General features: G+C 34.5%; 1 protein-coding gene across 1 annotated transcript; it reads right to left on the bottom strand.

Annotated features, from left to right (window-relative positions):
- Positions 1 to 2211: 2211 nt before the first annotated feature.
- LOC144978303 (m7GpppX diphosphatase-like) lies at positions 2212 to 9657 on the bottom strand. The gene is made up of 4 exons (XM_078924161.1): positions 9125 to 9657; positions 7335 to 7480; positions 4340 to 4564; positions 2212 to 2533 (listed from the first exon to the last, which is right to left on the bottom strand). Exons 1-4 carry the CDS (start codon positions 9432 to 9434, stop codon positions 2261 to 2263), a joined length of 954 nt encoding a protein of 317 aa, XP_078780287.1. The 5' UTR covers positions 9435 to 9657; the 3' UTR covers positions 2212 to 2260.
- Between the last annotated feature and the right edge of the window lie 1674 nt (positions 9658 to 11331).

The raw sequence follows: 11331 nt of genomic DNA, 5'->3' as shown, positions 1-11331 counted from the left end.
ACAACCTCCAATCACTCTCAATGTCCTGGGATGACATAGATTTGCACGGACCCTGTATTGATGTCCTTATCTGCGAGGAAGGCAGTCAGATATCTCTCTGTGAGAATTATGTTTTTTCCGCTTACATATCATCTGAGCGCATTGTATGTCTTAGGAACTATCTAAGTGTTTCCTATTGCCTTCAGGTTGGGACACTATGCTGACATCTCTGCTGTACTTTGGTCAATGTTGCCTCTACTTACCATGCCCTACTCTAGCTGCTACACGATTACAAACCGGGTCATATCTTCATTATTACCTAGACCGGATGACTTGTGTATAAAGTGGAAAGCGATTCAACTTTAAATGGCTGGATAAAAAGATTTATTAATCTAAACGAATTTGAAATGTAACTTTTAACTTTGTTATTGTCAACAACAAAAACAAATAACACTTTCAAATTTTTAAAAGCTTTTATCTCCATATTACAGCTAAACCATAAAAAGTCTTCTCATGAACCATTTCTATGGCATTTTTGATTTGCATGTCTTCAGCACCATAAGCGACATAATTTTTTTAAAATGTGAGCTTTTATATAGAGCAGTATCCACTAAATGTGCTGGACAAAGGGTACCAAGCCAACTTAAACTTAAACACAGAGCAGGTAAGTTTGCAAGGCAAATATGGTGCCTGTATTCCAGTTCTTTTCAACAAAGACAACATTAATTACAGCCAGATTTATATCTCAGTATGGTGACAGTGAAGAGCCTTTTACACTGACTCAACTTTGAACTGCTGCATTGAGAATCGACCATAAACCTGCCAGTCCAAAGCGAATATTGATCCATAAAAATAAACGTTTAACTTGAATTTGATAAATGCTAGTGCAAGTAAGTGATAACATTTTTCCTTAATTAATGATATACGAGAGGCGATTCAGTAATTGTGGCTCAGCAGTACAGTGTCTGTTACAGATTATTACAATGGTCAATGACTGGCTGGGTGGCAATGTTAATGATTGCAAGATACTGGCATTGTGTTCTGTAGAACACCCTTTACATACAATGCAGGACAGGTATATAGGTGGTAAAATGTCGATGTACAGGAATAATCTAAAATAAAGATAAACCAATGAAGAATATGATTTGGAGGCTCTTTCTCTTAAATGTATAAGTATAAGGGGGGTCCCATTAGCCCAGTTACTAGAGCGTCTAACTGACCCAGCATTGTATGGGTGGCTGGGTCAGTTAGATCTGGTGGAACATACTTTAAAATAGACTAGTGTCCCATCCAGAGAATAGTAAGCAATTGTTATTGTCCATTTCATGCTATAGAGACCAGGATAAACTTCTGCTCCATGGGCCTAATAGCCTTGAAGGACTACTTTTTAAATCTATACGGGCAGCATATTTTTAGACAAAACTTTGCACAATCTTGATTGCTGCCATAGGTACTTTGATATAAATTCTTTTGGATGGATGTTTTTTTTTCTTCATCATCGTGATTTGTCCCCCTCATCTTTTCATTAAAATTCTAACCATCCCAACCATGTTAATATATCTTTCCTTCACTGAGTTCTGATGTTTTTACATAAACCAATGTTAGACTGAATTAATATAATTAATTTAAAAAATGCTGAAGGGGAAAAAATATACAACAGTAGTAAGACTAAGACCAGCAATGTTATATGGACTAGATACAGCAGCTACAACAAAGAAACAAGATAATAAAGAAGTTGAGGTGGCAGAAATGAGGATGTTGAGATGGTCACTTAGTGCTGGACAAGAAAAGATAAAGTGAGAAATGAACGAATTCGAAGGTTGACTAAAGTGAAGAATATATCAATAAAGAAGAGAAATGATAGATTGAAAAGGTTCAGACATGTAAAGAGACGAGAGAGGGAGTACGTGGGAATGAAAGTATTGGACTTACAATTAGCGGGAAAGAGGAAAAAGGAACGCCCAAAGATAGGGTAAAGGACGATATATGAAAGAACTGGGCCTGGAGGAAGATGATGATCTGAACCGAGATTCATGGTGATGTGGCATTTATTATGGCAACCCTGCAAACTGCGGGATAAGCTGAAAGAAGAAGAAGATGTATAGGCAAATTCTAAGGAGTACGAAGAGGTAAAAGAGCGAGAATGTATGGTCTTTATTGACAACCAACGTTTATTTAGAAGAAGAATAGAAAATGTAATGTAATTAAAACACATCAAAAATGTCTCAGTTATGCAAGTGTTCATTTATTCATTATAATTATAATGAAAATATTGAAATATTCATGACTCAAAGTATCCATTTTCTTTGAAGGCTTTGTATAACTCATCATTGTCTCGTACCACATAAGACAAAGTCTTTTTTGCATAAAATTCAGAATCCATTTCAATGTTGTCAATGACGTCTTCCAACAGATGGGCTCGCATCACATTGGATCCTGGAGCCTCAAATCTGATATGAGTGAAATGAACATGGAGATGGTAGTAGGATGGTTGGTAATGAAAGTAGACTCTCAACTTGGTGGTGGGAATATCAAATTGTTCTTGAATGGCACTCTGGTAAAGTTTTAGAGAGGAAAGAATTTATAATATATTTTTAAAAATTATATTCTAGAATTGTCAGCTATTTCAAGTATGTGTGAGATCAAATACTGAAGATAACAAAACTCTCAATTTCATTTCTGCCACAATTATTTTGATTAGTGAATGGATCATTTGTGCAAACCTACACAAGGCCTCTGGTTTAAGTCTTGGTAATAATAATAATAATAAATAATATACTTTATACATCCAAAAAATGGAAATTCATTTACAGACGTGGCATGCATAAAAATTTATAAATATAAAGTTAAGAATTTATGGCGACAATGTTTATATATCAATTTTACAAAGTGAAATATGTTGTCCCTATTACCCCTAGAATGATAGATGTCCTTTGCCAAAAACAAAAGAAAAAGAAAAGCCTGAACGGAATTTTGTCTCTGAGAGAGACAAATTTATCTTGGCTTCTTAATTCTTAAACTGCTTTTATTCTTATGACAATATGCATAAAAAATTACCAGTCATATAAATTACTTCAATAATAAAAATTAATACATGGCATTTATAATGTGCATTTTCATCACAGCCATGAAATTTATGATTGTAATTAATTTGAAGAATAAGGTTCACTTTGTCTGTCAAGGGTCGTAAATTTCTATTTGGTACACGTTTTCCTAACATGCTTTTGATGTGGTTAGGTGCTTCATCATTCAGGCTTTCAAAGCAGAGCAATTTTAAAGACTATTCTTTCCCTGACAGGCAACCAGTGCAGCGCATACAGAATAGGCAAGGAGTGTGCTATTCTCTTTTGTCTTGTCAATAATTGTTGCAGTGAATGACATAATCAGTCGGATGGTGAAAATGTTTGATCTGTGATTTTACCACGGTCAATTTTTATCAAAAATGAGTTTTTGTCATAATGATTAAATCAACCCTTTTTGTACATCTTCTGGAAATATCAAAGCTTAATTTCACTTCAAAACATTTTTTACAGCAAGTCACGTTGAAAAAGGTATGAAATTTGAGAAAAGTTGCTAGATACCTTTCCCATACCTCTGACCATAACTTCATGAAAAATCACCCGATTTACTTCAAATAAAGATTAAACAGCTCTGGAGAGCATATTCTTTCAGAAAATTTTTAAAAATGTAAATCCAAAATTTTCACCTTCCGACTGATTATGTAATGCAATGACACAATTTAGTTGCACTATTCTGTACTGTATGAACTGCAGGTGCAAGATTTTTATCATGGCTTATTGGAGATAAAAGGTCATTGCAATAGTCTAGACGTGATAAAACAAGAGTTGTGACGAGTTTCACTGTTGCATCGTTAGTAAGGAAATCTCTAATGGTGGATCTTATCTTAATATTATTTGTAAGCATTTTACAGAGACTGTCTACTTGCATTTTCATAGAAAAATTATTATCCAGGAATATCCCAAGATTTCTAACACGGGAGCTGAATTGGACAACCAATCCACACTTAAATGTTCCATCAAACCATTTCTGATTTTGTCTCTAGTGCATACACAAATCATTCAACTCTACCATTTCGCTAATCCATCAAATTGTTTATTACAATTTTCTTTGCATGTCACTCAACTCAGGTATGAATGAATACCTGACTTTGGAACAGAAGGCACTGTATAAAATGGAAATATAGTTTTATATGGCTCGCTGAGAGAATAAATAATCCATTGTCAAGAGCACATTTAGAAATGATGTAGTTCAATGTGCTCTTTCTTACAAAAAGATGTAAATCTAAAAAGACAAGCCAATGAAATTTAAGACAAATCTCAGATAACTATCATAATCATACCCTGCCCTTTTCCAATATATTTCTCAATAAGGGTAGATGTTCCTTTCTCAAATCTCTGAGTGACTTCAAGCCATGTTTGTGTACAATGACAATGAGATAGAGGGAGTCCATGTTTTTCCTGTCCCATTTCATATCCGGCAACATTACAAACCCACATTCTGGATCAGGATCTTCCACAACGATACGCTCTGATTCCGTTTGCTTGGCTAGTATATTGTACACCCACTGAAAGGAAGATAGGAAAATATGGATAGAAATAAAGTAAATTTTAAACAGACAATCATACATTCACTCACACATATACATGTGCACACGCACACAAAGGTATGCATGCACATTGTTCAATACTACATTCGATTTGAGGAACGATCTGGATGTTCATTGCTACATCAAAATAATCTCAAAATCAACAACATACAGTTGAAGATGGGCATAAAGACACTGTCAGACCATGGTAGAATGTCGATGCATTGTGTTGATATAACAGTTATCAAAAAAATGACAGGAAATGAATGAAAAATGCAAGATAACAAAAAGGGAAGTCAATCTTGATGATTTAGTGGCCATAAAGGGGCCGAATTTTTAAAAATTAAGGACTTTTCGCTTAATTTGACTTTTAAAAAGTCAGTGATCTGTTTCTGAAAGCCATAATTTTATTGACCAAGTCCTCAGCACTGGCAATGACAGCAAAAAAAAAAAAAAGATAAGTGCCTTCAGAATTTTGTAGTAAAAAGCAGCGTAGGGTGCTGATAACTGCTATAGCAGGGATGGTTTGAAGCTGATTCCGATGATGTGATATCCTCATCTGATGCCACATCAGGCATTCTCATCACATTGGCAACAATTGGGTACATCGACTGAGGCTTCACTACTGACTTCAAGGTTCTGATCAATGATGATATAGTCATCAGGAACATTTTCATTGGCTGTATTGGTCCAACTCACAACTTACAGGATGTCACTGGACAATAATCTCGCATTTCATTACGTAGCTGTTATTTTACCTCACAGCAGGATCAATCACAATCACAAATTGTATTTTTGTTTTGATTCTTGTTTTGAATATCAATGTCATATGAGGCAAAAGATACTATACAGTTCACTTAAATTAAAAATCAACAACCCAGTTCTGTATCTTTTTAAAAGAGGTCAATTTCACGTTTTCATGGCTTTACAAGACTATGATGATCTATCCAGGCTGCATTCACGTATGGTCACGAACCCACCCTCAAGCTCCATCCCAACACAACGCTTGACTAGAAGCTCTGTGGTTTAGGGCTCTTTCCATAACGTGATCATGTGGGGCAGGTGAAAAGTCGCCACTGATGAAGCGCAGCTTCAGGTTCTCGACCGAAGTCGATTCGCTGCCACCCAATGCCTCCTCTTGTTGGTACAGAAGCCTAGCAACTTCTCTCTCAGTTTTAAAAAGTCTATGTCCCCGCCCCCTCAAGGGATTGAATTCGTCCAAATCAACCTTCATCTCATATGTGCAGCCCTGCCCCGAAGTCAAGGAAGCTAAGTACAAGGGTTGCCAGGACTTATTTCAGCTCGAAACAGGGACACTGTCCATTATGCGCTTGAGTTGTTTCCCCACTCCCCCTCTCGATATTGTTAAGCCAGCCAGTTGCAATCGGCTCCCGCCGGACATCGGGGGGCTGGATTGCAACCATAATCGGGCCCCATTCTCTAGGCATTGTTGCCAGCGTTCCAAACACTATGTGCATGGACTTGCAAAGTTTTACATCAACCTTATCAATGTTCTTGCTCCTACCCCACACCAAAGCGCAGTAGAGGTAGAGTCGCATAGTGCCAGGGCAGAAGTCCTCAAAAATACTTGATCACCCCTAATGGATCATCATCTTGATGTTGGTGGGGGTGCTCGAGGCCATCATTGGGCAAAGGTGTAATTCCAATTGACCATCACTAAACCATCTCATGCCAATATGCAGGTGCCATGAACGACCCACCCTGACATGTGACTGTATGGCTATCCAACCCAATTCCTGAATCACTTTGGCCATCCCATACTCCACACTACGATGTTATCATGCTGCAATGGCAAATTTGAGGTCGCAAAATTAACACTTTTCTGAAAAACCTCGATTTTTTTCTGTTATCATAACAGCTATGGGTATAATAATGCACTACCATACTATTTATTAATAAAAAATTAAGCGGGATTTTTAATCTATTTTAAGTTATTCAGGGGCATATTCAATGAATATTCATACTATTGTAGGTGTGTTTGATTCTTGACATGTGAGAAAATAATGGTTCAGGTACATGAGTTTCGTAAAACCTATTTATCAGGCTGACGATACAGTTGTATAGCATGAGAGTCTAGCAAGAGATTTTCTTTTGTGCCATCTTTGATTCGTCTTTTGAACTAGGCCAGGGGATCCTCTGAAGGAAGTATCATAGAAATACATCCATGAATACCTAAAAGGGAAGTGACTGTAAATGTTTTTGTTTTCATTAATCGTTTTACTCTAGTGCTACTCTCTAGAGATGATAATATTGTATTTTTGATTTACATTGAATGAATAAAGATATTATTATTTTATTTCCGATATGCACCTGATTGTTTTCGGCAAATAATGGCAAAAAGAAATTGACAAATTAGGGGTTTTATAAATGGAAATTTTCCGCTTTGATCAGAAACCCACTAAAGTTGTTGACATCATCAGAAATGTAATAAAAATAATAATAATAATAATAATATAATAAATAATAATAATAATAATAATAATAATAATAATAATAAAATAATAATAATACTAATAACAACAATAGTAATAATAATAATAATAATAATAATAATAATAATAATAATAATAATAATAATAATAATAATAATAATAATAACAATAATAATAATAACAATAAACATAATATTTTTAAGGGGAATCTTTTAATTAAGTTGACTTCATGCAGGCAGCACTGAAGGCCTACTAGCTTTATTTTTATTTATCTATTTATTTTGTTGTTCCATTACCTGTATACTAAATTTACTGTTCTGTAAACAGGGTAATGTGACAGAATCATAGAGGGCAGGAGTTTCATGGATAACAAAAGGCTCATGTTCTGAATACTTTGCGATGTGTTTCTCTGTGGCTGGGTGGATCACAGTTGCCTTTATATCTGTGGAAAGAGTTATTGTGTCTGATTATTGGGGAAAGTAATGAATTGACAACAATGATGATGATTATCATAATAATATAATAACTAAATACTAATTTAGAAGTATCACAAGTATAGAAGAAAACGAGGGGACCTTATCCAGCTGTATAAGCAAGTTCATGGTATAGATAATATTGACTACAAAGATTTTTTTACTTGTTCAAGAATAATGTTAACACAAGGTGACGATTTTAAAATATTTATTACCACATGCAATACATCCATTAGTCAACATTCATTCATTTCAAGAACAGTAAAACATGGAACAGTCCATCTTACAATACAAAAAATTTGGGAACTATATAAATGCTTTCAAAATTGCCATTGAAAGGGAACTGTATTCTTTAAAATATGATTTTGATTGCTAAAGATAATTTGTTACTATTAGTCCGTTCTACGGACAAAGTATGCAGACTGGATGAAGACCACATGTGTTTCAGCCATATATCAATGTGGGTGACTCCATTTTTATTCTACATTAGCTCTAACCAAGGTCATCAAGCACTCTCGTACCTACAAGTACCCACCAACACTCATAAATATATATATATATATATATATATATATATATATATAATATATATTATATATATATATATTATATATTATATATTACGAAAATTTTGTAGTACTACGCATTTTGGGGTTCAAATTGAAAATTATTTAAAGATCTTTAATTCAATGAATTTCTTGAAAACAACATTTTTTTTTGCATATAAAGGATTTTAAAGCATTAATTTGATGTGTTTAAACACAAATTGGTAATTTTTGAGGATAGTTCTAATATGTACCATTTCATTACCCCTGAAAACTACGATTTTTTCCAGTTGCGAGATTCTCATGCTATACATCTGTATCGTTGGCCTGATAAATATAAGTAATAAAAACCCCAAAATACCGACATACATTTCAGAAAAACCCCTGTTTAGCGATAACGTTATAACAATAATCGGAAAACTGATGCTAGATACCCGACAACCGTCATCTTGTACTCTTACTCTTAACCAATCAAAAACACTTTTTTTTCTCCTCCCTTCTTTGTGGCACTATATGTTAATATAGCGGGAAAAACGATAACAGCCTCTTTCACTTTATTATCTTCATTTGAGAAATCAGTTGTTTTTCTAAACATCCAAATTTGATATTATTGTGATTAAAACCCGTTGTTTTTATTTTGTGCAGCGTGAAGTGCAAAAGTGAACGTGCCATGGAATATTTGCAATAGGCGATAGCACAACTTTTTGATAAAATCTGTCTTTGTCAACAATGTGACTAAAAACCGCTAGCTTGATGATTTGTGAGAATTCCCTGTCCACTCTGTTTGAGCCTTTACTTTTGCATCAACATCGCGTCCGTAACCCATCAGCTATTGGAGGCGAGCCGACCATTCGTCGGAGAAATAGAGTTCAAGTTTATTTTCCTGAGCGTTCTGAGAAATAGATCCGGCCTTTTGTTTTTGCAATGTTGGTCAAAAAAGTGTCCAACAATGCTCCAAGGATGGCATATAGTATAGATCTAGCAAATTTTGCTCTTTTTTTCTGTGAAACTTTGCTTTATAGATATCTAGATTGCAATTTCACCATTTCCAAGAGGCAGAGAGCTTACCTGCGCAAGCTGCGGTGGGATAAATATCATGCGTGCTGTATATGTCATTGTTCAATGTCTCTGATGAACTTGTTTGACTTAGGTAGTTTTGAATGGTTGCTGAATCAAATGGTTTTCTTTCCAGTAAAACGACAGCAGTCGATTTTTTTGACTTTCCCGAATCGTCCTCAGCAGGCTGAACAAACGAGCCCTGTATATTCATCAATTTTAGCCGCAAATCTTCCCGGAGAATATTTTCAACAATGAAGTTAGAAAAAATGGATGATTCCATTTTTCTTTTCTTAGTTGTATTGTTGTGAGCATCGTCCATGTCCAATTATTCTGGTCTAGAATCTAGAAGTACTATAGAAGAAGAGAGAAATAAGGAGTTCAGCACTGTCCACTGTCCACTCGGAAAATGAAAGTAAAAGTAGAAAGTAGGGGGTATCAACATTATTGTCAGATAATTTTTATATTCAAATGTCAAAACAAATTAAATAATTAGAGAATAAAGCTCGGTTGCTGACTGGCATGAAAAATAACAAATTAATATTATATTAAAGCCAACGTGAACTAGTACTAGAGACCTTCATGAAGCCAATCAGACTTTAGAAGCACAATTAATCTGCCTCTTGAAATTAAAAAAATATTGCTTTCTCTCTACCATTGCCATGATTATGTGCCATCTTGTCCTTCATTATATTATAATTGTTACGTATAATTTTTTTTATTTTTAATGTGTAAACAAAAAACAAAAAAAAAAAAAAAGAATTTAAAAAAAGAAAAGACAATCAAACCTCAGAAATCTTTGAAGTTTCAGATTTGAAGCATTTAGTTTTTTTTATTTAAAAGATAATATTATTATCTGACTAACTTGAAAAAGAAACTATATGATAACAGCAGATTAAATATTGGTGGAATAGGCTGCATGTGTGTTGCCAAAAAAAACAAAACAAAAAAAAACAAAAAAAAAAAAAAAAAAAAACAACAACAACAACAACAACAAAAACAAACAAACAAACAAACAACAACAACAACAACTGGAGTTTGTTGTGAATATAAAACATTAAATAGGGGGGAGGGGGATGCACATTTGGGATATTTATAACATTGTCGTTAACTATTCTGACGGCGACATACGTTCGTTGCTCTTTTATTTCGATAGTACTTTTACGTTTTGTGGTGGGCTTCGGCACATTTCGTGAGCTTATATTATTTTATAAACGGGAGAGGGGGGGGGGGGTGGTGCGAATAAGCATCATGGAGGGGAGGAGGTGCGCATAATTTCTGGGGAAAAAATAGACTGAGGGGTCGTCTATTTTTTAGATGCTATGCGCTTGGCTAGGAAACTCAGAACATTGTCGTCCGGAAATATGACGAACAAACCCACAAAACCGTTTATAGTCTGGTTAATAAAGTTTAGTGAGAATAACTCATAAACATGGATGGCAAAAAAAAAAAAAAAAGAACAATAACAAAGACCTGAATGACGTCAACTTCGTTCTATCTATGCTGTAGAGTACTGCCCTCCTAAAGAGAAAAGCATTGACAGCTTATCGTCTGTATCTCTTACGTCGAGTGCATGATTAGTGACTGCTAAAAGTGTTCATGTAAAAACAATACAATACAAAACATTAACACCATCATAAAAGAACCCCCCCCCCCCCAAAAAAAAAAAAGAAAAAAAAAAGAAAAAAAAAAGAAAAATTAAAAAATCCTTTTGGATTGCTAATTCAAAATGACTATTTTAGAAAGCTAATTAGAATGACTATATTTTAAGACATTTTAGAAAACACAAAAAACTCTTGATCCATCATTTACTTGTATTTTCTAGGATATATTATTATTGTAATTCGCTCTTTCATAACATTCCAAAATTATCTCCTTCACAAATTGCAGCGCTTTCCAAAATCATTCTGCTAGACTCGTTCTAATAAAAAGCCCAGAGACATGTTAGAATTATCGTAAACTAGACTTTATTATTACTATTATTCTCTTTTTATTATTAGTTGTTCAAAACCCGTGTGGCACACTTCAAATAATTCTTCTTCCGTTTTCATCCCTCAACAAACAAGACATGACTTGAGTTTGTTTATTCATTATCCATACTTCTTTTATCCTCTTTTATTACCATCGTCATGAATAATCATCAGCCATCAACAAGACATCGACATCTGCGGCTATGTGGTCTTGTGGTATGACACTCGCTTTCGGATCGGAAACCTCGC

The sequence above is a fragment of the Berghia stephanieae genome, chromosome 8 (assembly GCF_034508935.2).
Source record: "Berghia stephanieae isolate SIO BIC M18660-M18661 chromosome 8, UCSD_Bste_1.3, whole genome shotgun sequence".
NCBI lineage: Eukaryota > Metazoa > Mollusca > Gastropoda > Nudibranchia > Aeolidiidae > Berghia > Berghia stephanieae.
This window is presented reverse-complemented; position numbering and strand designations above follow the sequence as displayed.

Bases quoted from the DNA above. Each gene is read 5' to 3' on its own strand.
- LOC144978303 (XM_078924161.1), bottom strand. From the start codon at position 9,434: ATGGACGATGCTCACAACAATACAACTAAGAAAAGAAAAATGGAATCA. The intron at 7,481-9,124 runs GTAAGCTCTCTG...CTCTTTCCACAG, and splicing joins TCCCACCGCAGCTTGCGCAG to ATATAAAGGCAACTGTGATC. The intron at 4,565-7,334 runs GTAATGGAACAA...TCTTCCTTTCAG, and splicing joins ACAGTAAATTTAGTATACAG to TGGGTGTACAATATACTAGC.